Source organism: Lagopus muta, chromosome 7 (genome assembly GCF_023343835.1).
Source record: "Lagopus muta isolate bLagMut1 chromosome 7, bLagMut1 primary, whole genome shotgun sequence".
Classification (NCBI taxonomy): domain Eukaryota; kingdom Metazoa; phylum Chordata; class Aves; order Galliformes; family Phasianidae; genus Lagopus; species Lagopus muta.
Window position 1 is genome coordinate 6,428,721 of NC_064439.1, and position 25,150 is coordinate 6,453,870.

Below are 25,150 nucleotides of genomic sequence, written 5' to 3' on the forward strand. Positions count from 1 at the left end.
TAGCGTTCTGGAGAAATACCTGCGTGGAAATAGCCGGTGTAACTTCCAGCTTCCTGCGACAAGAGACTCCTCTCTGCCTGGCATGTGAGTTTCACCCAGCGTTGTTTTTCCATTTGCATTCAATACCTTCAGACTCACGGTAGAGGGAGCTCAAGCCCTACCTGCTGCATGGCCGGGGGGAAGGCAGCAGGGAGCGGGGATCTTTGCTGCTGGTGGCCCTGACAGGAGCTGCTCTGGAATGAGCCGTGTATGTGGTGACCATTTCTTCTTACCCAGCATTTATCAGGGGAAATGAAGGCTTGCACTTCTGCAGTACTGGGAGAATATACAATACTGGAAGTAGGACTATGGCCTGCAAAGTGACTGCAATAATCCTAAAGCTAATAGTTGGTAAGTCTTGTAGTGGTTTTTACTCTGGCTACCTTAGCCTGGGGCAGCAAAAGACAGGGAATAATTATATATATCACTAATGAGTTACTTGCTGTTTATTTCATGCTTGTATGTCAAGACAAGCACTACAAAAACAGGATAGTTTTGTACTTCAGAAACATGTTGGTCAATGGGGATAAAGCTAAAAATGCAAACTTGAGGCAAAAAGAAACCCAGCAACTGCTCTATCCCCACTGTCTCTCTGCAGGAGAGCACAGAGCACTGAACAACAGACAAACCAAAAAATAGCTAGACAATGGAAACAACCAGCCGAGCCAGAAGCTGTACATAGCTTTAACAAGGAGTAGGTGGGACTGCAGTGGCATTACCTTGGGGTAGTGCATGAGCATGCACAGAATGCAGCAGCTCTCTGCTTTGGCACAGTTTACATAGCTAAGTGGCAGTGACAACTCAAAAAGTTGAACGTTTTTCCTTAGGGTTTGTAAAATTAGCATCTTAACATGCAAAGCTTATAGGAGAAGCTGTTCCTCTGTGATGTAATTCTGCCAGTACTGCCCCCAGGAACTGTGTGTGCAGTTTTAAGTGATCAGCAGGGTGGGAGGATTTGCTGAAGGATTTAGTTAATTTTGAACGTGCATTTGAAGACGCTGATATCTTTAGCGACAGGCACAAACAGTAATGACTCATTAATTCCACTCTATGAGCTCTGTGCCTCTGAAATCCATTTGCAAACTTCAGGTGCAGCTGCCCTGTGCTGAGCTCTCACATCTCACACACTGTGGGCCTTCAGTTCAAAGTTTTAACCCAGCAGTCTCCTATGCTGCCTGTAACAACTCTTCCATCTCTGCTGCTGGCTTCCTACAGGCATTGCCATCATATGCAAAACACAGCAGTGAGGAAAGGGGCACACAGAGCCAACGCCAGCCCTGCCCCAGGGGCAGCCCCAGCAGCAAGGCAAATAGTTCCCAAAGTGTGTATATTGTTTTTCCCTATTCCATTCATCCTCTGCTGCTATGCACCTGCAGGCAAATTCCCTCTATGTGATAAGTAGATAAAACAAGACAGGCAGTTGTAGATGCCACATGTTTATTGGTCCATTCTAAGAAAGAATTACAGCGTTGCTATCTTGCTGTAGTACAGAATAAATAAAGCCATAAAAATAAAAACATGTGGTTAGATATTTTCGTACTGGTTCTACAAAGGGTTATATCTGCAAATAGAAAAATAGAAGAACCTTCCTTTACTCAGGGCTCAGTGGTTATCAGAAAGGGATGAACCTGGAAAAAGAGGGGGAGAAATACTCTTGAATTCAACTGCTTAGCCATTGCTGCTAGCAAGCCAAGGCCAGGCATAACCACATAAGGAAGAGACAACACCTTTCCAGCAACTTTTCCCCTATAATTCACACCCACCCCCTGTGAAGCACAACTGGAACTCCCACATGGATACAAGGACCAGGCAGAACTGAGCACTGAGCCCAGGGGCATTGCGTAGCCACTATCCCAGATGTGGTGCCACAGCCTCCTTGCTCCTGCCACGCTCAGGCATTCAACCAAACTCAGGGCCTGTGAGAGGGCAGTGGGGATAGGCAGAAACAGTCCTTGTCAGATTCCAGCCAAGTAGAAGTGTGCAACACCTTGATGCCAGGGAGAACTGAAAAAAAGCAGCTGTAAATGAAGTACTTAATGACACAGCCACACTGCTGATACATCACCCCAACCACACTCAGTCCCTCCTGCCCCCAGTACAGCTCAGCTGAGTCATCCTGAGCAGGAACATGACTGGAGTCCATCTTACTGCCACAGAGAGCTTGGGCTCTTTAAACAGAGTTTCAAGCGAAGCCATCTCCCATTTCTTTCCAAGTTCTGGCTTGCATGAAGACAGTGGTGCAGAAAACAGAAGGTTCAGCTTTGGTCACTCACAGACAGTCTGTTGTGGTCAGTCACATTAGTTCAACAGTCTCATGTTCCCCATTTTCTTGCTGTACCATACAGCCAACCTTATTGTTGAAGAGACGAGACAGACTTCCCTTCTGCGAGCTCCTGCCCTGGACACACCTCTCCTTCTTCAAACGCCGCTTATTTCTCTTGCATATTCCCCGGATGTCCCAAATCCTCAGTGTTCCATCGTGGGAGGCTGTGTACAGCAGCTCGTTGTGGATCTGGAACAACAGGGTCACACAATGCCAAGCTACAGCTCAGAACGTGCATAATCAAACTCCAGAATCAGAGCAAACACAGCTTGGATCGACACTTAGGACCTGATAGCGCATACCAAAAGCTGCTATAAATTATCACAAAAGCTGCTCAAGTATGATGAGACATTCCCAAGTCAGGCCTCATTTCTTAGCCATTTCACAGAGCCATAAAACATACACAGCAAGAGTTATTTATAATTTACATCCACCAGAAAAGCAATGGGGAACTAATTCCTAAGTGTCATAGCAGGCTGTAGCCAGGCATTTCTGTGCCAGCTTCAGACTCCTGGTTTTGAAGACAAAGACTGAGGCACCATCAAAATGTGTATCACTGAGCAGGGGATGGGGACAGGAATGCTCTCCTTACCACTTCACTTTCTCCCTTTTTAGCATTAAACATCAGTGCCCATTGAGTCAAGACAATGAACAAGTCCTTTTCAAGGACCTGGATTAGTTTTCAGAAAAATGTTAACCCTGTAGCAGAGACTCTTCCATTTGTCTGGTGGGAGGTACAGCAGACAGCAAGATAGAGCTTCTCTGGCATCGTTACAGCTACAGAAAAAATTGTATTCTGGAGGCAACACTTCATAGAGCAGTTTAAATAAAGGGTAGAACATGGTAATCAGCACTAGCACCTCACTAAGATTGGAAAGGACAGTAAACAGTTGGTAGACTCTCTGTGAAGGGATGCCATATCTGGGGGACAGGGGCTGAATGCTGTATTTGTTCTGTTTGGATAAGGAAGAAACTTGCATTCTGCACAAAGCACTGCAAATCCTTGCATCGTGAAGCCTCCTGCTGGAAGGGCTCTCTGAGTCCATCCCCTGCCCCTACATGTTTCTGTCATTGCATTTCTTAGGAATGCTTGTCTAACATGACCTGAAAAGCCTCCCCTTGCTGACACAGGACTGCCTCTGGGGGTTCATTCTGTGGCTTTGCTTACCCTTCTCAGTGGGGATACTTGCATCTATTACATTTCATCTTATCCCACAACAGCACTCAACTGCTGCACGGTTCCCATGAAACACAAGAGAGCGAGCACAAGTGACAAATTCCCCACCTGGATGCAATTGATGATGAACTTGTGTCCTCGGAAGATCTTCTGCAGGACACCACTCCTGGAATTGAAGGCTCGTGCGCAGGCATCACCACTCCCAGTAAACACTGCAAGACAAGCACACAGCTCAGCACGCAGCCTGACAGGAGCAGCCACAAAAGAACAGCTCATGCCAAGTCAGAAACACGCCAAGAATGGTCTTAAACTGAGACAGGAGAGGTTTAGGTTGGATATTAGGAGGAAGTTTTTCACTCAGAGGGTGGTGAGGCACTGGAACAGGTTGCCCAAGGAGGCTGTGGATGCCCCATGCCTGCAGGCCTTCAAGGCACATAGCAGGGGGGTTAAAACTAGATGAGCACTGTGATCCTTTCCAACCCAGGCCATTCTATGACTCTCCCCTATGATTCTATGATTTAGGCCATACCTTTGCAGTGTTACCCCAAAGGGGAACAGCCGTGTTCTTCAAGGGTTAGAAACTGCTTCCAGGAACACCCACTTTCTTTCACGTGCCTCAAATTCCTCAAGTTTATCTACAGATAAAAATGTCAGAACAGCACAAAGCATTCACTGCTTCGTATTTACTGCTCTCTGCACTTCATGTCTTTGCAGAAAGACAGCTACAAAACTGCAGTGCCTGAAAACAACAGATCCCTCATCCTTTGGGAGAAACAGGGCACTGTATTCCTGAACAGATGTAAAGAAATGTACACAGTAGCAAATGGAGGGCTACAAGAAGAGACAAGAACAGGCTGCCTCTTGCTACCAGCTTTCCAACCTCAAGTTAAAGAGCAGGAGGCTGGCTGCCTCCTGGGTACACCTTTAAGGAACACCTGGATATGGACAAACCAGACTCATTTTACATGGGCCTGAAAAAGCACTCGTCCCATTCTGCAGACCAGTACCAATAACACAAAGCACAGCACAGTCTTTTCCAGTTAACAGAAGTACCTTCCTATATTACACGCATGCAGAGAATAAGCAATTAAGAGCTGCTTTCACCATGCTGCCATCAGTTCATTCCAGCTATCAGGATTTTGCTCTTGACAGACATCTCCTCCACCTTTTGAACTGTCACTCCAGATTTAGGAAGCCCCCCTGCAGCCCTGAGTTGTAAGGGAGAGCTGCTGACATAACCCAGATTCAGCATTTAGATTATATAGACAGCTCTCTGAAGCAAACAAGCAAATATGTCAGCAATTCTTTTTTATTTTTTTTTTTTTTATTTTTTTTACTTAAATTTCACAGCATCTTGGGAGAGTGGGCTGGTTTGGAACGTTCCCTTGGAGATTTGGAACAGGAAAAAAAATATATATATATATGTTCTAAATGAGCATTGTGGTCCTTTTCAACCCAGGCCGTTCTGATGATTCTATGACCAACATGTAACACCAAATGAATGGTTGCTATTGGGGCCTTAACATCTCTTGTGGTAGATGATGGGTATAATGGTGATAAATGGCTGACAAATGTGAGATAATACTCATTAGAAAGATACAAAACCAAACATTGTCATCAAGCAAGATGATATAAATATATTAAATATATATAAATATATTAAATATAAACTAAATTAAATGACCACATATGTATAGTAGGAGAGAAATAACCATGATAAGACCATTAAGTAAATGGAACTGAGAACAGCTGTAACATTCCCCATGCTTGTAATTACACACACATACTGAGCAAGGCCAATAGAAACACATTCTGATCATTTGATGGCTCAGTTAGAATCAGAATATATCTAAATTATGTTCAGACACATCCCTAGCATTCTTCCATGACACGTATCCTACTCTTTAAGTGCAATAAATTCTCCTTGTTTGACACACTTAGCATTTTTGCTTTAGATTGAAAAGTAAGATCTTAAATAACACCATGAGCACTTCTATCACACTATCAGGATGTTGCAGATCTGACTAAATGCAGTAGTACTAAATGCATTTTAAGAAAGAGAACTATGAAAAAGTAATGCATCTGCATGGCAGAGACATTGCAGAGGGATGAAGGGGAGGGAAAAGGCATCAAATAATGAAACTTCTGTTTGAGCCTAACCTTCTTCACAGTGGTTTTAGAGACTCTGGTCAAGCCTGTACAAACAGCCTGAAAAGAAGCTGTGAGCATCTCATTAATGAAGGACGCAGCCTGCTGTCTGCTCAGCACAGATTCCTCACTGGATGAGACCAGCATTTGCTTAGCACAGCCATCTTGCTTGATGACAATGTTTGGTTTTGTATCTTTCTAATGAGTATTATCCCACATTTGTCAGCCATTTATCACCATTATACCCATCATCTACCACAAGAGATGTTAAGGCCCCAATAGCAACCATTCATTTGGTGTTACATGTTGGTCATAGAATCATAGAATGGCCTGGGTTGAAAAGGACCACAATGCTCATCCAGTTCCAACCCCCTGCTGTGTGCAGGGTCACCAACCAGCAGACCAGGCTGCCCAGAGCCACATCCAGCCTGGCCTTGAATGCCTGCAGGGATGGGGCATCCACAGCCTCCTTGGGCAACCTGTTCCAGTGCCTCACCACCCAGCCAAAAGTACAGAAACTGAGATCAGAAAAGCACTGCAGCTTTCTAGATTAGTTTAAGACTATCCACCCCAGTTACCCAGAGGAGAGAAATACTTGGTTGGGAAGTGAATGAAGGCACATCGAGTCTAACAATAGTGTCAGAATGAGACAGAGATGATGCACTGAGAGGTTTGGGCTCACTAAAGCAGAGATGCAGCCTTGCAACCCAAATGTGGAAGAGCAGAGATTGACATGCAGAAGGAAAGCCAGCCAAGAGGGGGATTTAAAGAGCAGTTCCTTGGCTGAAATATGTTATGTCAACAAGAGAGAGCTATGCAAAGATAACTCTATTAATAGGAGTATTGACAGCAGTGAAGCTGAGTCCCAAGCATTTGTAAGTAATGCTCGGCCGCAGCAGAAAGGTGGTTTTGGGAACAACTTGATGCAGAAAGACAGAAAAAAGGAAAAGAATTTGTGCAAAATGAGTCTTTGAGACAGTCAGAGTCCAAACAGAAACCCTGTTGGAAAGAGCAGCGAGGATTTGAGAAGTGATTCTGGTTTGGGACAGTCTGTTAACAGTACAGACAAGGCAGCAGAGGGTGGCACGGGGCAGCGTATCCAGCAGCAGCACTTGCTGTCAGCAAGAGCAGCAGGCTGACAGACATTAGGCTGGTGAGGCTAAACCATGTCTGTGCAAACAACACACAGACAGCTCTGGATTTCAGCCACTTCCCCTCGTAACATAAATAAAGCAAGTATTACAAAGCTAGAAGAAGGAGGTCAAAATGGAGGGAAGATCTGAGCTTCTCACACGGAACAGTGCAGCAAATTTGATACAGAACATAAAAAAAAAAGCTGGAGCTGAATAAAGTGACACGTTTTCAAGCCTTGTAATTACAGCGTTCTCTATTAACAATCTTCGATCAAAGACAAACATCCAAAAGGAGACAAGGGATTGCTGAACATAGGAAAGGCAACTCACAGATCCCAGCGTGGTATTTCAAAGTGCTAACGCTGTGTTTGTGAGCCTTGTACGTTTGGATTCGCTCCCCAGTGTCCACTAACCAGCACTTCACTGTCCTGTCCGCGCTTCCTGAATACAAGTGCCGATTCACCAGCTGAAGGGAAGAGAAAAAAAAAGCATTAGCAACAGTCTCTTAGGCATGGTGGTGTGAGCTCTGCACTGAGCTGACTCATCTGAAGTCGCAGTTTCTGTCTGAACGGCCTCAAAAAAGCCCAACAAGTGGTAGCTCTGCGAGGTACAGACTGGGTTTTAAACAGTGGTTGGCAAACCCCCCTGTGGCAGAGGGTTGGAACCTGATGATCCTTGAGGTCCCTTCCAACCCAAGCCATTCTGTGATTCTGTGATAAACAGAGTATTACTCTGCTTGAGGTCACTATGTGGAAACACTAGCTCTTCATCAATGGTAGAGGGGGGGTTTTCCTTTCCACACAGACACAACGAAGAATTGCAAAGGGAATGATTGCAGAAGGGAAAGAGAGACAGGGAGAATGTAACAGACCTGTGTAGTACTATAAAACTTGCTAGGATACAGCAATAGACAATCTGAAGTGCACAGAGCCTGGCAGCTTTGCAGGGGAAACCCTCCACAGTGCAAAGAAATCCTGCATTCATGCTCATCTAGGGCAAGCAATTATGGTCTCTGAGCAGGCACCATTCTGCACGGCTCTGTATACTTCTCCAAGCAGAGAGCTGGCCTGGCAGATGCCATCTGAAGGCAGTATGATGGTGTCAGCCAGTGCAGCACACACTCTCACAGCAATCATGAGTCAACTGGACCTGGGCGTTGCTCTTGGGTCACTTTCAGGGGACACCTTGCACTATAAACCCCCAATCCCTCCTCCTGGCACTCTGTTTCTGTAAGCTTTAAATGTTTTTTCCATTCTTTCCCATCTCCACTCCACTATGAGAAGGTGTCATTTGTGAAAGGCATCATAAACGAGCAGAACTTGGCCCACGGGGCAGTTTTCACAGCTGAACGTCAAGAGGTTGTAAAACACATCAGCTGCTAAAAGTCAGCAGTACTTTGAAATGTCACATCCCATTACTTTTAAGCTGCGTTAGCCATGGCATTAATACTACATCTCTTTGAGGAAAGAGAAGGAATGGCCAGCAGCACTAACGAAAAGCGAGAGCCGTAACAGTCAGCCTGAGGAAGGAAACCTGACCTTTCATTTCCGGGCTCAACTTGAATGGGCACGACAAACATTGTCACATGGCCCCTGCTCAATGCAAGAGTTGTTTTGAATTGAGAGCCTGCTGGGCTTTTCCTGGCCAAGTCATCACATTTCTGGTTCAGACATCTCACACCGACACACTGAGCAAAGAAGGGGAAAACACGGAGTTATAACCTCCTGCAGGTAGGTGCCACTCAGCATTACTGGAACGTTAGGTTAAACTGCTTGAGTTCCACATCTAAGTGGGTGTGCAGATGCTGAAATGGAACAGAACAGCAGCACTTGCCTGGATTTTCTTCCTTGCTAGATTTAAAAATATGTTAAATGACCTGGGCTACACAGATAATTTATGCCATAGGAAGCATAAGAACCATAAAAGCTTTCAATGCATGGAGACCTGCAGAGTCAGCAGCGTGGCAGCTCTCTTCATTAAGCCCCAAGTCTCTGTGCCACCCAAGCTGCCCTCTAATACACCTGTTTATTTCCCCTCCTCCCACTCCCCAGTTTAAGCAGGGGAGCAAAGGATTCTCAGCAATGCTTAGAAACAGAAACATGAGCATGTTAAACCATCTATTGGATGTCACAGACTAAGCTTGCAGCAAAGCCAATAGCAAAGTCTGCTAAGTGTTCAAACTGTCACACCGCCTCTCATTTCCATGGGATTTTTAAAATGCAGAACACAGAATAGCTATTAGCAGAGAAATCCAATGAAAGTCATCAGATCAAGTGGAAGCTGCAAATCAGATCTACCGCTGGTGGTACGATGCAGGCATCGCCTCATCTGAATTGCTGTAACTATCTACATCTAAAATAGCCCCTTACAGCCACTGAGGTCTGCCCCTAAAGGAGATGTCCGAAGCCAATCACACCTTAAAAGTGGCTCTTTGTCCCTCAGACAAGGGTGGCTGTCTCAGCTGCAGCCATCGCTATCAGTTTTGATGAACCTCTTTTTGATCCCGCTTCATTTGATCAGATCTTAACAGATCTAGGTTACAGCTGCAACCTAAGCTACAGCACTTCAGATACCTATTATTTAGTCAAAATCATCGTCATGACAGGCAGTGCCCCCAGCCCAAGCACCTGATGCGCAGCACTCACATTGTATGGCATAAAATACAATATAAATAAATGCCTTCCCTGATTCACAGGTGGGGAACTGTGATACAGTGCATCTCAAGCCCCTGCTTTAAAAAAAATGTCCTGAAATTTGCAGCACTGTAACTTCTGACTGCCAGGATCTCAGAGCACAGGATGCATTACATGCCTCAGGGAAGCTGTGATGAGCACCAGTGCACTGAGCCCAGGAGGGTATATGAAAACCAACTGGGATTCTTACTGACAAGAGCAAGACAGAGGCACCAATCCAATCCAACCCACGTCAAATCAGCAGTTTGACTCCACAGCTTTCTGCCAGCATTGGCATCCAAAAGATGCATTTACCTCCCAGTGCAGACACAGCAGGCCTGTCTCTCAACTCCCCAGGGCTGCATGCAGTGCACAAATACCCCCATGCTGGCTGGGCACAGCAGGTAGCCAAAGCCCCATCCAGCCTGGCCCTGAGCACCTCCAAGGAGGGGGCAGCCACAGCTCTGGGCAGAAGTGCCAGTGCCTCACCAGGAAGAACTTCTTCCTAATATTCAATCCAAACCTACCCTTTCTTAATTTAAAGCCACCTCTCTTCATCCTATCACTAGGAAGCATCCACAGTTGCTGTTCCTTGGCTTAAATACCCCTGCTAGCACATTAGGCTCAGCAGATCAGCTCCTAGGACAACTTCTTCACCAGAATGCAAGACCAAGCTTTACCTTTGGTGGGAGCAAGGCATCCCCAGTGCCGAGACCAGCACCCATTTTTGTGCATGGGCATTCAAATGCAGTCATTTTCAGCCAATACCTGTGTGCTTACAAACTCTCCATCCCTAACTACCAGGCCTTTTTTCCCCCCTTCCAAAGCTCCAAAACCCACACTCAATTCTCTAACCCCAGTCCTAATTTTATTATTTAACTTTCATATAATTTAGAAGGAAAATGGTGAAATTTCACCCAACAGATTTTCCAAATATATCCAAGCCTGTCAAATCCTGGTTTAAAAACCATCAGTAGAAACAGTTACATATTCTAATCTGCAAATGCCTGGAGAACTGGTGGTATTTCCAGAGCTGTATTTTCCTTGGCTGGCTCCTGAGTGCTTTGTTCACTTTGGATCACTGCCCAACAAAGTTCCTGACAAGGAAAAGCATGGCAGTGCAAGGACACCTGGAGCAGGGCAGACAACACACAACAGATCTGCAGCTTGGGAACTAATGAGCTGTGCGGATACTTCAAACCCAAGGAGCTTCAAAAGAATAAAGAAAGCTGATGACAATCAGATGCCCAGTTTTAAAGCCTCAGCCAGATGGGAGGAAAGAAATCACCGCATTGATAGCTTTAATTCTGGACTATTCGTGTTTCTCATTGTGCTGAGAGACTTTGCTTTTTACCAGATGAAACACTGAGACATGAGAATGAGGCACATTTGTCTCAGTTTCTCCAGCAATGTCCTGAAAAATGTACTATTCCACAACAAAGTTTGGTCAGACTGGCTTTTAACAGCCAAGTTACAGCACTAGGAAAACAAAAGTTGCAGACACTGAAGTAGTTACAAGTTTCACCATAAAAAAATTGCCTGTTTTATTTAATCCTGATGTTGGTCACAGCCCCTAGACATGCCACAGTTGACATAAAGAAGCATAGCTAGCGTTGGTTTCTCCTGACAGTCACAACCCTACTGCTCTGTGAGCCTGGCTGAGCTGAACACGTGCAGCAGCTTAAGACAATTTCCACCTGCATGAATGCCAAAAAAGTCAGCAAAAGAGTTGTGTAGCAGGTTATTCAACCTGCAGTTTATAGAAGTGGACTTTGCTCTCCAATTAACCTTTGCTATAAGGCAATTTAACTTTCGTCCAAGGAGAGGCCACTGGCTCAGCAATCGGAACAGGCACGTCATCTTGCTGCAGATCACTGTGCTCAAGCAGGCTCTCAAGCAGGCAAGTTCCCATCAGCACACTTCCAATTGCCAGCTTTCTCTCTACAAGGGGTCAGTGCTCCTGCAACCTGTCAGCTGGGTCTTCTGTTCACAGCTGCTCCCAAGCTAGAAATCACCAACTTGGAGCAATCTCAAGTTACATCCATGCGAGCCTTCCGCTGAGTTAGACCTTCAGGATCCCATTCAAACCACAGTCATTTTAGCAAGCTAAATAACTCCCTGTGAGCAAGAAATTGTTTTGTTTTTTGGTTTTGTTTTTTTTTAATTTTAAACTGAGAATCCATCTAGAGTGTGCTCTGGCTGCTAGAGAACATTTTTCAGCTTCTTCACTGCAGTGTAATGGCCCTAAAACACGCTCCTTTTCTAAAGGCGCTGAACACGTTCAGATTTCCCCAACTCATCCCGTGATGAACGATGCAACAAACAAATTGCCCAAAAGTGCACACAGTTTCATTGGTGCCATGAGAAAAAAAAAATCCTTCCCCACGATCACAATAGCTAAGTGGATAAATGGAGCTCAAGCAGCGGGTTTGCTCAAAGCATTCTTTTCTTCCAGCCAGCCTTAAAAGACAACGAAGGGGAATGTTCCCAACAAAGGATCTTTTGCAGGAAAACCAGAAGCAAGTCCTTGCCCACTCATGTTCATTTAAAACTCATTTTGCAATTCTCATCCTTGTAAGAATGTTCGCTATAGAATCCAAGCTAAATACCAGACTGGATCATTTCTTTCTGCCAGCCTTTGGCAGCACAAGTTCAAACCGAGTATTTATCGAACAATCAGCAAAGGACAAAGCAATCCTTGTAAACAGTTTGCAAAACCACTTTGGAGACGTTTAGAATAACACACACTAGTAAATATGTGGGCCAGGGTTATTCAGCCTGGTGCAGGCAGTGGTGTTCAGGGGAATTGTCGGTCTGATTACGAATTACAAACCTTGGTCTTTAGCTGGGCCTGAAATGTTTTAGCAGAAGAAATAGAATGAGCTGTGTGATTACACTCAGCCCACCCTTGCTTTTTTCCCATTGCTTCCTGTAAAATCACATCATTGGCTCTTACACAAAGAGAGCACTCAGAGCAGCTGCTGGCCCTCACTTGCCAAGCTAGCAACGCAGTGTAGAAGAAGCATGGGAGAAGAGTTCTGGCTGCTGCACCAATGGTTACCTTGCCTGACGACGTGAGGGAAGGAGTCAAGGCTGCCAAGGCACCTCGCATGCAGAAAGTCTACTGGCAAAGCTTCTGTCAGCTGAATTGGGATGGTGGAAGGAGGAATGGCATTACAAAAAGCAGGCACCTGCAGCTGTTGTGAGAGCAGGCCACACGCCGTGCTTCAGCCCTGGGACAGCAGGACACATCACACAGAAGATCAGAACTGCTCACTCTCCTCACTGTTGTCTGTGATCACCAAGGACAAGGGAAAAGGGAAAGCAAAAGCCAAACAGTGTTCCTTGGCCTTCCGTGCCAGATTAGAGTATTCAAGCTCCTCTAATGTATGCTGGATGGCAACAGTACCTAGAAGATCTTGGAGCAAATGAGGAGCATTCCAAGTCAGAACATGACTGTGCCATCATCTCTTTGCTCTCCATTCACCAGCCATGCAGGAAGGGAAATCACGGGTGCATCTATGGATATCTACCCTGAAAGGCTCTCCTAAGCTCCATTCACTGCTACAGAAATGCTATTGGTATTTACTGGAAAGTCATGGAAGCTGGCCAGACCAGCCCAGACCTTACCTGCAGCAGTTCAGAACATCCTGAGTCACTCCTGCTGATACAGTACATTTTAAAGCTGGGGAAGATACAGTCTTAGTAGTCACACTTTTCCTGTCCTGTCTGGGAAAAGATACCACATTGAACTCCATTTCTCAAATGTTCTGAAAGGCCAACCTCCCTTAGGAACCTTTATTTGCATACATACACTAGAAATTAGTACTTCTTTTTGTACCCCTTTAGTCTCTCCACATAAGCAGTACAGCAGCTGGTGAATGGTAACAACTACCTTTAAATGCTGGTACCAGCTCAGCTCCTCCAGGACAAGGGAGTAAAAATGTGGTGTAATTAGAAGCTCACTCTCATGCTCTGAAGAAACTGAGCTACTGCCAACAATTAGAGCTGTCTGCTGGCTACTGTTAGTGACTCACAACCACCTCCAAGTCCTCCCGGACACAGGGTTTGAAAAATACTACACTAAACTCACTGACACAGATTGCAACACTGCCACAAAGGAGCCCTGGGCAAAGAAGGCTCCAAAGGTTCCTGGAGAGAAAAAAAAAAAAAAAAAAAAAAAAAAAAAAAAAATTATTAAAGTCAAAAACAAAATAAAGGAACATAAAGAAATAAAAATAAAAAATAAAAAATAAAAATAAAGAAAGCAACCAAGCAAACAAAAACCAGAACACAAGAAAACTGCACACACCTCAGCTCAGGAAGTTTCCCTTCTGTTGCAACATCTTTGTATGGATTCTTGTGATTGACCCCTTTCTAGAAGAACGAAAATACCATGTGGGCTGTGCTGAGAGGCAGCCAAGAGGAACAGAAGGGCTAGTGTTGAACCAATAAGGAAGAGCTAGGAATTAGGAAAGACTGACAGGCTAAAGCTATTCAACAGCATTACAGCAAGTGATTAAGCTGGGGTAAGTTTTGGGGCAGCGTGTACCCAGCTGGACTCCTCTAGCTTCAGCCATCAACTGATGACTGGAGAAGCAAATGGCTACCAGTTACTCACAGCTACGGGCTGAGGGTTTGGCCAGGATCATTGCCAGCACAGCCTTGGCAGCAGCAGACTTGTCTACTTTGAATTGTTCAGATTTTCCAAAGAGACGTGTTGGTTTTGCTTTTCTTCTCTCCTACAAGAAGTTCTGTTTGTTTAAAACCATTGTTTAATGCTGTGCTCGCAAGGAGGGAAGCATTGCTCATTCTGGAGCATTCAAAGAGTGTAATTGAATTTCCCAGGCTTCTGGGAGAGGGTCAAGCCAGTTTTGTGTAACAATTTTAGCAAGAACCCAATTAAATTAAAGCAAGCTCTGTTGTTGCCAATCTGTGTCTTGAGAAAAGGTTACAATTAAACTGTAAGACATAGCGTGATACTAAGAACAACAACATATTTACGTGAGCATCCTCAAAATGCATTACCACGATCTGAGCATGTACCCAGGCAAGACAAACATTACTCCAGGGAAACACAACTTAGTTCTTTTTCCTTTCTAAAAGGGAAGGAAAATAGAATTCCTTCCCTACTATTGGGTCTTCAGCCTGCTACTGTCAGCTATGTCTATCTTCTTTAGAAACAGAGGCAACATTTATTAAACAGCTATTAAAAATACACACTGTAGCCTCTGCAAAGGAAGTTACATAAACAAGAAGAATAGTGGGAAAAAAATAAAACAAACACAACTTGTGTAAGTTAATACAACACATCTAATTAGAAGCACTTAGGTTTACTGACCTGAAATTAACTTACACACCTTCTTTAAATATTCCATTAATACTGTCTGGTGAATGGACAGGTACTTATGCCATAGTTCCCTTTTGTCTTCTTCATCTCCCCAAATCCATTCCCTCCCTTGCAATGTTAATAAACTTGGCAGTGTTCACCAGAAAAATACCACAAACAGAAAAACAAGGTACAGTTCTTCGAGTCACATTAAATTTTTTCCCCTCTCCTTCACTGTTTCCCAATTCTCTCCCCCAGGCTCTATTTCTCTTTTCCATTTTCCTTGCCCGTTCTCTCATTTGGCCATCTCTTTCTCCCTTTCTTTCCTCATCTTATGTCTGTGTGTGTGGTTTTAACAGCAGGATTTCTTCCAGCTTTATGCTATCATCTCTTGTTCACAATTTTGCGTTGGATATCTGATTTACTTTGAATTTTACTCCTCCCATTTTAAGATACTCATCCCTATGTCAGCTTTATTGCACCAACAGCTCAGGTTATTTCTCTTCAAAGTCTGGTGGGCCATCATGCACAATCCTACTCAGAAGAAGAGCGCGCCAACACACCCCACACATAAACTTCAAGACCAAGGGGTACCTAAATAAATACTGAGCTAGAAGTTAGACCAGGACAGCCACTGGAATCCAAGAGGATACCATGACATATTTTAGAGAAAGGTTGTTCCGAGATCATAGGGCACAATTATTCTGTTATTACATGAATGGTTAAGAATATCATTTACAACATGTCTCAGAAGAGCATCTCTGTGAGTGAAAAGACAGTTGAGACTCACACAGATTAGAAGACAGATACCTCCTTAGAATGGCTCTTGGTTGCACCAGTGAAGATTTAGGTTGGAATCAAGGAAAACTTCTTTACAGAAAGGTTTGTTAAGCACTGGAAAAGGCACCCCAGGGAGGTGGTTGAGCCACCATCCCTGGATGTGTCCGAAAGCCATTCAGATGTGCTGCACAGGGACACGATTTAGGGTTGTCAGAGTTAAGGTAGTTTGGTTGGGTCGCGGTTAGACTTGATCTTTGAGGTCTTTTCCAACTTGAGCAATCCTATGTTCTTACCTCTAGGCAAATTATTGATCCTTGGTGCTCTTTGAACACTTTCAGCTGCTCGCCAGTAACAATATTCCATGTTCGAATGGTATAGTCCGTGCTGCCAGAAAACAGCTCCCTGTTTGGTGCGTCAAGTATAAGGCATAAGACAGCCCCAGTGTGTCCCAGCAGAGTCTGGTAACAGCGCCCGCTGGACACCCACCAGACCTTTACAGTGCAGTCCGTGCTACCTGTCACCAGGAGGTCTCTGCTTACTCTCTCCTCCTCCTCCTCTTCCTCCTCCTCCTCCTCCAGGACGTCCTTGGAGGAATAGTGAGCTAGAGTCAGGACGCAGTTCCGATGGCCCCGGAATTCCTGGATTTGTTTCTCCTTGTCCACACTCCAGCAGCGGGCTGTCCTGTCATAGGAGCCACTAAAGAGATAGTCTTTGGCAACCAGGATCCTGCAAAAAAATAAAGAAAGCATTATATATTAACAGTACCATTCTTTTTACCTTTTATTTTTGTAATGATTTCAACGCTAAGCACACTGAAGCTAGAAACAGTAGCATGAACTCAACATACACACCTCTGATTCAGCCCCTCTGTTTAAAACACATTATTTATAACCACACTTTTTTCTTTTTCCCCACACTAAACACATCTCTGTTTTACTTTTGAAAAGTAAGACTCTTTCTTCAGGTACACCAGTGTGGATATTTTAGCACTGCAAAGGTACAGTGTAAATCATAGGAGATAATAAAATGGCCTGGGTGGAAAAGGACCACAATGCTCATCTAGTTTCAACCCCCTGCTATGTGCAGGGTCGCCAACCACCACAGCAGGCTGCCCAGATGCCTCCAGGGATGGGGCATCCACAGCCTCCTTGGGCAACCTGTTCCACTGTGTGAAAAACTTTGTGAAAAGCTTCCTCCTAATATCTAACCCTATTACAGAATCAAAAAGCAAATCAGAGACTATAGCTCAAGAATCCAGCTTGCTGGGCCTCCGTAATAATGAAGTGTAGCTGCACAAACACTTAAGAGATAACAGCACAGTCTCTGTGGACTGTGTTTCTAAACTGGAAATAGGGAACATCATAACCTATCTTCTTTATACACTGAGTTTGGCCCTCTGGAACCTTTCAAACTGGCAACAAAGACAGATGAATAGGGAACACATTTCCAACTTGCTGATTCAAGCAAAATCAGGCCAGTGCCAGAACACAGGCAGAGCCAGCCTTCCTAACTATTTACAGCATCCAGCTACACACCGTTTGTGCTCCGAGTTTGGTGATGAACAACAACAACAAAATATTAAAATAAATCTTTGACTGATTGCTCCATTAAGTAAAGCCATCCCAGCTATTAAGAGGCACTTCAAAAATCAACAAGCCAATCAGTTATGAACAATCAGATTAAGACAAACTTCGTTTGCACAAGGAGGAATTGCGATTCCAGAAACAGCCCTGACTTCACCCCCCTCAGTGACTCAAAGGTTTGACGTGATGTTTTTACATCCATTTATCAAAAGCATCTGTTATCAATTGAACAATTTCTTCTGGAATGTCATGGCTGGTGCTGGATTCAATTCCCCTGCCATGTGCCTTTCAGCCCTCTCCTATCTGTCGTCTATGGATATGTCAGCACTGTTGCTAGGAAAACCAATCATTACAGCACAGAACACGTGGAGCATGCACCCAAAGGCTTACACAACCCGTTTTGTTAGCGTAGTCACGGAAAATTGCAGCAAGATGACAACCTATGTGATAAGAGATTACAGGAACACCACGGAACTCCATGGAACCAACCTGTTCACAATGGATGTGTGCCCTCGGTAAATGGCCAGGCACTGGCCTGTCACCACGTCCCACTTTCGGATGGTATGATCTGCACTGCATGTGAAGGCAGCCTCGTTTTCTAAGTGGCAAAAGGTGATGTAACTCTCGTGTCCTAGGAACAAGAGCAGAAATAACAGCTCAAGCATCATGCCTGCAAGCAGGGAGGACTGGGTGAGCTCTTCAGCTGGACTAAGCACACAGAAAACAGGCAGACTAGTCTTAAATTTACAATCCCATTCTTCACGCTGAAGGATTTGTGTAAAACAGCATTTTTAATGACCAGGAGAAAATTCCACTTCATTGTCACACAGATTCAGTGGAAGAGTACAACAGTACTGCTTCTCTAATCAGGCAGCTCAGCTGTATCAAAAGATGATGAGCTGAACTATTGTCAGTATAACAACATCTGCACTACTGCAAAACTGGTAACAAGGGGAAGAAAAAAAAAAAAAAAGGTTTGTTAATCCATTTTGTATACAGAAACGCATTTGCTTCCTTCTAAAGTCAGAAAAAAGGCTGCATTTCAATACAGCCCACTGACTGTCAGGACACAAACAGTCCTAAGCTGAAGCACATAACTATGAAACAAGGAAGAGACGTGAACCTCACCAGCAAGCTTAGTTTCATTGTCCAAGCAGAATGAAATGCAAACAAAAAAAGCATAATTGGTAAAAAGTCAGCCAGCGTTTTCCCCATTGTGCCTAATAACATGAGTGAAAAGCTTTCAGGATATCAGTATACCTTTAGGAAATGACCCAGAAAGAAGGAGTAAGATTCATTTATACAGTCACCCATCAAGGTAACAGATGAGACAGAACGTTCTTACACTCCTTTGGATTTAGATATCTAGACTTAAAGATTTCAAGACCAAAACTGATTCTTCTGAAGCGTCCCAAGAGACTCTGGCTGAAGCCAGTAGGCCTGAATGTGATTTAAATGCTTGCATATAGAAAGGACAAATGTAATTAAAAAGAGAGAGAAACAGTGATGCTAGGAAAACAGAATGTTGAACAACAGAGATATTAAAGAACTGAGGGAAAGCAGGCTGCCCAGTAAACCACTTATGTTCACTAACATCAAAAAAGTGATTTTACTGCAACTCTTATGATTGAAAACCCTCAGTGTTCAGCAAATCAGAATCCACGCTTCAAGCACACACGACCTTCACTTTTCTTTTAATTAAACTCATCAGATATAAAAAAAAATAGGCTGTATGTAAACTCTACCCAGCCTCACACGTTTGTGACAATGTTTTTCAAAGCAACTTATCTAGGGGCAGGTTTCAACCTCCAGCTTTTCTCTTGCAGCAGCATCCAACCCCACTCTTACAAGACCAAAACAGCACTTTGGTCACTGCAGCACAGCCTGTCAGAGTTTAACCATTGGTAACAGCTACACAGAGCTTGTCCAAATCCCTCATGGCAGGTAAGGTGCAGCTGATGGTCTGGTGATGGTCTGCCACCACACAAGTCTGCTGGTTATGCTGTGGTACAAGCTGGAAACTGTTCTAGGTAAGGGTTTATCAGTAATTACAGCTTTTCAATGTGAATTTACACAAGAGTAGCATAAGAACATAAACATAACATACACAGAGCTAGCTGGTAGTTCACAAACCATCCAGCCAACCTTCTTTAAAGCTTCCCCCAAACACCAGCAGTTCATAAGCCACGTACTGAATACTATCCAGCACACTTATCTTCCCAGTTTAAAGCTAACTGTTGCTTTGAGTGGATTTCTAATCCCTAAGCAAACACAGCGAATCTTCCAGGAGACACAGGATGTGGGGGCACAGACAATACAAAGTAAATAAATAATAATAAAAAGACAAACTAACAAAAAAATCCCAACAACGTTAATCTTTGAAAGAAGAAAGGATGAGAAATTCCAAATGTAAGAGTCGGGTGGTTGGTTTTCTGCTTTACTAAGAGAGAAAGAACACGAGTGAATGAGAATACAACCAATCTTTGGCCCCCAGCATGGTTCCTGCACGGCTGTGCTTTCTGCAAAGCTTTTCTCTCAGGTATACGAACGTTAGCCTAAGGACATCATATTCTGTTACAAATGCAAAACCAATTTAGAATTCAAAACTCCAGCGCCTGACACATCCGTGTGTCAGAGCTCTGAGGAAAAAAGAAAAGGTTCTATTCAACAAGGTTTCCTCCCAGAGCTCTGGGCCAAGAGGTTCTGTGTAAAAACCACCTGGAAAGCGAGACGATTAACGGGACACAAGTAACGTGGAGAGCGAGAGAGGCGATAAGGAGGAGCTCAGGATGCCTACCCTGGAAGTGGCCGTGGCACTGGCTGTCGGCCGTGCTCCAGAGCCGCGCCGTGCCGTCCTCGCTGCCCGTCAGCAGTCGCTGCCCGTCGGGGCTGAGGCTCAGCCAGTTGATGCCTCCCTGGTGATCGGCGCACACTTTCACGGCCGAGCCGCCGTTCCCCATTGCCGGCGCTGCCCACGAAGGCTGCGGGTCAGCAGGTCGCCTCGCAGCCCCTCGCTCCGGGCCTCATCTCCCACCGACCGCCTTCAGCCACGCACCTCACAGAGGGAAAGGCGGCTGGGGGACACAGAGCAGGGGACGGGGTCTCGTTGAGTCATTGCGCCTCCTCGGCGGACACACCGCTTTTCTCAGTGGGGACGCGTGCGTGCTCCGGAGCGCTTCTTTCACCGCATAAAAGCCCTACGGCGGAAAACCGCGGGGCCTCCCGTCGCCTTCCATCGCACCGCCAGCACAAGGGCACGTCCGATCGCCAGGACGGCACCGAGCCCTCCCCGGCCACCCGCCGCCCCGCACTGCGGCACTCGGGCACGCTCCTTCTCCTTCAGCTCCTCGACTCCGAGCAGCTCAGGCACCCCCGGCTCCCGCCCGCGCCCCCCGCGGTCAGCCCGCAGCGCCCCGCAGCCCCCCGGCCCCGCCGCCATCCCTCGTCCTCCCGCCCGGCCCGCGGCATCCCCGCCCTCGCCGCTCGCTCACCGCCCCGGACGCGGCTCCGGGCTGCGGCGGGACAGAGGAGCCGCCCCCAGCCGGGGCTGCGCGGGGAGGGCCAAGGCGGACGCCGCGCTCCCCTCGGGCCACCCCGGGGTGGGTCCCCGACGCCGGCTCTCCTCCCTCCATGTTAGAGCCGCTTCCCCGGGGCGGGACGCCGCGGCCTCCCCTCTCCCCAACCCGTGCCGCTCCCTCCCTTTGTGCCCCCTCGCCTCTCTTTTTTTTTTTCTTTTCAGGGAAGAGGCGCCCCCAGCCCGCCTGCCTCCCTTACCGCCGTTCAGTTCCCCGGCTTTCCTTCCTCGGGGAGGCTCCAGCCCTCGGCTGTCTCAGCCCCGTGCTCCCCGGGAGAGGAGGGAGGGGGCGAGCTGGGGGCTGGCTTTGAGGGAAGCCATCGCCTTTTGTTCCTCCTCTCGCCCTCATCCCTGAGGATGAGCTGCGGCTGAGCTGCTCCTCAGGAGGACGCCAAAAATTCTGCTCGCTGCCAAAACGTTGAGGGCTGTTGCTCGTTAGTGCGGTCCCTCGCTCCCGTGGGCAAGACAGACTGGCAGCAGAGCCCCTCCTTCCATAACATCACAGAATGATCAATGTTGAAAAAGACCGCTAAGATCATCAGGTCCGATCCATCCCACAGCGCCCACTGACCGTGTGCCACATCTCTGCAGGTCTGAAACACCTCCAGGGACGGTGACTGCACCACCTCCCTGGGCAGCCTGTGCCGGTGCAGCACCACTCCTCCTGAGAAGAAGCTTTTCCACCCTGAACCTTCCCTGGCACAGCTCTCAGGCCGTTCTCTCTCATCCTGTTGCTATTATGTGGAAGCAAAAGCCCACCTCACCACAACCTCCTCTCAGGCATTTATAGAGAGCACTGAGGTCTCCCCTGAGCCTTCTCCTCTCCACACTGAACAACCCCAGCTCCCTCAGCTGCTCCCCATCATGCTTGTTCTCCAGACCTCTCACAGCTCGGTTGTCCTTGTCTGCACATCCTCATGTCTTCTTATAGTGAGGGGTCCAACACTGAACACTGTATTCAGGATGCATCCTCACCAGGGCCAAGTATTGAGGGATGATACCTCCCTACTCCTGCCAGCTACACTTAGGCCACAAATCCACACTTTGTCTGCCTGTAGTCATGCAAGCTCTGGGCTGTGGGGTGATGGCATGCTGCTTCTCCAAAATGAGGCTCTGCTGTTCTAGGAGCAGAATGAAACACAAGTGGGATGAATCCTGTCCCAGCACGTGTAATTCAACATACAAAAGATAACCTGGCAGACGGAGAACCCACAGCAAGCCCATGGCAGGGTCTGATGCAGATCCCATTGCCCTAAGTTGACAACTAACAAATGGGCAGCACCTGTACTGCTAAAAACACACCTGCTGAGTAGGGTACATGGCAAAACCCACTTTCCCTATTCCCCACTCAATTTAATCAGAGAAGCGCCTTTTTGCATCAAGTCCTTGGGCCTGCTGGCTCCGTTTCAGGCTGTCACATTCAGCCCTGAGGTTTAGTAAACACTGAACAAGGCAGCAGGCTCATTCCTGGATGATGTATTTCAGTGTGTGGGTTGTACAGAAATGCAGCCTTTAAATGTATGCTTAATGGGATACTTTATTTTGCACTGCGCATTCTGGCAGACGTGGAACTGAGCTGCTACATCCCGGCCAACACCACCACCACGAGATGGTCCTGGCTCTGCTGCCCACTGTAAGCACACATCCTGCATGGCACGTTGTCTCCAGCCAGCTCTTTTCTGAAGGGAAGCATATCTGCATTTCTGCACCATCCCCAGCCTTGACACTGCGTGCTCCATGACTTTCAATGTGAGACACGAGCACTGGATTTCTTTCCTCTGAAAATCACGTTATCCATGGAAAGACATTCTTTTGAACGTGTTGGCCTGGGAATCAGCTGTGCTCAGGGGGTGTCCCTCACCATCTTCTCGTACATCTGTCAAATCCACTCACAAACTACTGCTCCTCCGTCCTTCACCTGGGGTCTGACATTTGCAGATTCTTTTCCACTGAGAGAGAGGCTGTGGATGCTCCATCCCTGGAGGTGTTCAAGGCCAGGTTAGATGGGGCCCTGGGCAGCCTGGTCTAGTATTAAATGTGGAGATTGGCAGCCCTGCATGCAGTAGGGGGGTTGGAGCTTAAGAATCCCTGAGGTCCCTTCCAACCCAAGCCATTCTGTGGTTCTATGGTTCTATGAAGTGAGTGAAGTGGGACCTTTGTCTTTAAAACACACTTTCTTTGCACCATAGCTTGTTCTCACAGCTCTGATCCACTAACAAGACAGTATGGGGAGACTCCTCAAATCACTCCAATCACGGTCAGGTGGAAAAGTCTCTATCAGGCAACTTCATCCAAATTATTGGTGTTCAGGGTCCCCCTCAGGGAGGTCCTCAGGGTCCCCTTCAGACATATTGCGTTGGCTGCATTTTATGAGTGGCTGCACAATGAGAATGCTGAAGATTCTTACCCTTGGTAAGATTTGAGTAACGATGCAAATGATTTCAAAATGTTATGGATGTCATTTGTGGCAGAGGAAGCACAGGCAGCTCTTCCAGCTCCCCATTCCCAGGCTTTGGTGATGTGGATGGAATTGCAATGGCGTTCAGTAGACTACAGAGGCACTTTGTTGTGTCAAAGAAGTGGGGTCCATAATGCCCCAAAGAAGCCAGCACCAGAGCTCCACTCACTCCAAAAACAAAAGAATGAAGTGTACAACAATGCAATCTCCCTTAGAGAATTCACTCCTCCCAGCATCCAAACCCTTCCACATTCCCACAGAAGGACTGCCATGGCTGCTAGCCTGTTTCACCAAACCCTATATGGCTTTGCTTCAGGCTATCAACCCCAATCACCATCAGATTTGCTGATAATTAAGTATTGCTTCCTCTTTCTTTACCTCAGAAAATCACAAAAGCCAACTAACTCTCCTGGAACTACTGTCAGGGTCCGGAAAATTGATACTGGCATATCCTGCACTGCTTTTTCATTTTAACATCAACCACATCATTAGAATGAATGAGAACTGTTGACCTCAAAGGGCTGTGTGGTATCTCCAGTAGCACAGTTCCCCACAGAGGAAACCTAATCTGTGCTAAGAATATTTCTCTACTAGGGTTCAATTTGATTTAAAATTGATCTAGTTACACAAGTACAGTGTAAATAAAATCCAACCTTAAGTAGATTCCAGTGTAGCTTCTACTGATTTGATTTAATTCAAAATGTTCTCAATGTCTGAACAGCTTTGCTTTCATCAAGAGCTGGCGTTGGTGAAGGCAGATTGATTTTTACATGGATTTAATTATCAGAGCTTGTACAGATGTAGCTTTACTCTGAAGTGAGGATGGGGGAGTAGGTCAGCATGGCTTCTTCATTAGTCCAAGGCCACATATTGCTCCACAGCCCCATCCAGTGCTACTGTTGGAAGGGAAGGGTGAGCTACGCTCTCCTTCTCTGCCCTTCATCCTTTAGAAGGTCCAATAACAGCAACATTCAACTTTTCCTGGCAGAGCTACTCTGCAGCTTAAAGACGGGCACAGAGCTCAGTGTTAGAATGCAGCAGCATAGCACCGTCGGATAAAATGTCTTCATTTCCCAGCCCGATGCCACAAGTATGGGGGCAAGTCAATGGAAGCTGGACAGTTCACAATTCTGAAAGGAAATGCCTTTTAGGCAACATGCAATCAGTCTGCGGAACTCATTGCCACAGGATGCTGTTATGGCCAAGACAGAAAAGAAATTCCCAAACAGTTCATAGCAGTAGAACCCTGCCAGGCCTCAGGATTTATCCTAGACCACCACGTAGCTCTCGATCCACGGGAGGCCTTGTGCCCGGGTCATAGCACAGGGAAGGCTGTGATCATGCATTACATCTGGGCCGTATGTGATATTGCTCAGGGCCTCTTGGAAAGCAAGGGTTGGTTTGATCCCCAGACCATCTGCAGCCTTCTTGCCATGGTGATGTCTACATGTGGGACTCTTTGGAGCACTCCTCTTACCACTCAGATTGGAAGAGCTGTTGGAGTGGGCTCTCTTCCCATGCAGGGAGCATAGGAGGGATGCTGCGTGCCTGCAGCTCTCACCTAACGGTTTGCAGGTGGAGCGCAGAGCCAGGCTTTACCCTGCAAAGCACCAGTGGTGTGTGAGGTATGGTTTGGGAAAAGGAGTGAAGAAACTCATGTGGAGGTACACAGATAACTACAGTATTGGCAAACTGTATTAAGAAACACCAAAAAACATTTTGGAAAGTACATTGACCCTCCCCATTCTCCTGCTCTGGAATTCCTTGCATTTTCCCAGGGTCATCCAAAGGCCTTTGGAGGCTCTGGGCACAGAACTTGTATGTGCAGTTCTGCACACAGTCTGAATCTATCCTTTCAGACTCAGCGTTTGCTTCCTTCTGAACCCTCTGCAATTGGCCTCTGTGACAGGCAATGCTGTACATGCCTTTGAAAG

The 25,150-nt window shown here is 46.2% G+C and overlaps 1 protein-coding gene across 5 annotated transcripts; it reads right to left on the reverse strand.

Annotated features, from left to right (window-relative positions):
- Nucleotides 1-50: 50 nt before the first annotated feature.
- Nucleotides 51-21,050, reverse strand: WDR86 (WD repeat domain 86). 5 transcript variants are annotated; one of them, XM_048951526.1, is made up of 7 exons: nucleotides 20,959-21,050; nucleotides 19,982-20,258; nucleotides 17,674-17,815; nucleotides 15,895-16,327; nucleotides 7,151-7,286; nucleotides 3,648-3,751; nucleotides 51-2,551 (listed from the first exon to the last, which is right to left on the reverse strand). In XM_048951526.1, exons 2-7 carry the CDS (start codon nucleotides 20,142-20,144, stop codon nucleotides 2,333-2,335), a joined length of 1,197 nt encoding a protein of 398 aa, XP_048807483.1. In that variant the 5' UTR covers nucleotides 20,145-20,258; nucleotides 20,959-21,050; the 3' UTR covers nucleotides 51-2,332. The 5 variants fall into 5 exon arrangements, with proteins under 5 accessions (XP_048807483.1, XP_048807482.1, XP_048807480.1 ...); XM_048951525.1 differs by having other exon boundaries at nucleotides 19,982-20,381; nucleotides 20,959-21,044; XM_048951523.1 differs by lacking the exon at nucleotides 20,959-21,050 and adding an exon at nucleotides 20,676-20,815.
- Between the last annotated feature and the right edge of the window lie 4,100 nt (nucleotides 21,051-25,150).

What these genes read in the sequence shown, in the direction of transcription:
- WDR86 (XM_048951526.1), bottom strand. Translation starts at nt 20,144, where the DNA reads ATGGGGAACGGCGGCTCGGCCGTGAAAGTGTGCGCCGATCACCAGGGA. An exon ending in CACACATCCATTGTGAACAG is followed by an intron (nt 16,328 to 17,673) that starts GTTGGTTCCATG and finishes ATTTTTTTGCAG; the next exon opens with GATCCTGGTTGCCAAAGACT. An exon ending in GAAATACCACGCTGGGATCT is followed by an intron (nt 3,752 to 7,150) that starts GTGAGTTGCCTT and finishes CTTGTCTTGCAG; the next exon opens with TGTTTACTGGGAGTGGTGAT.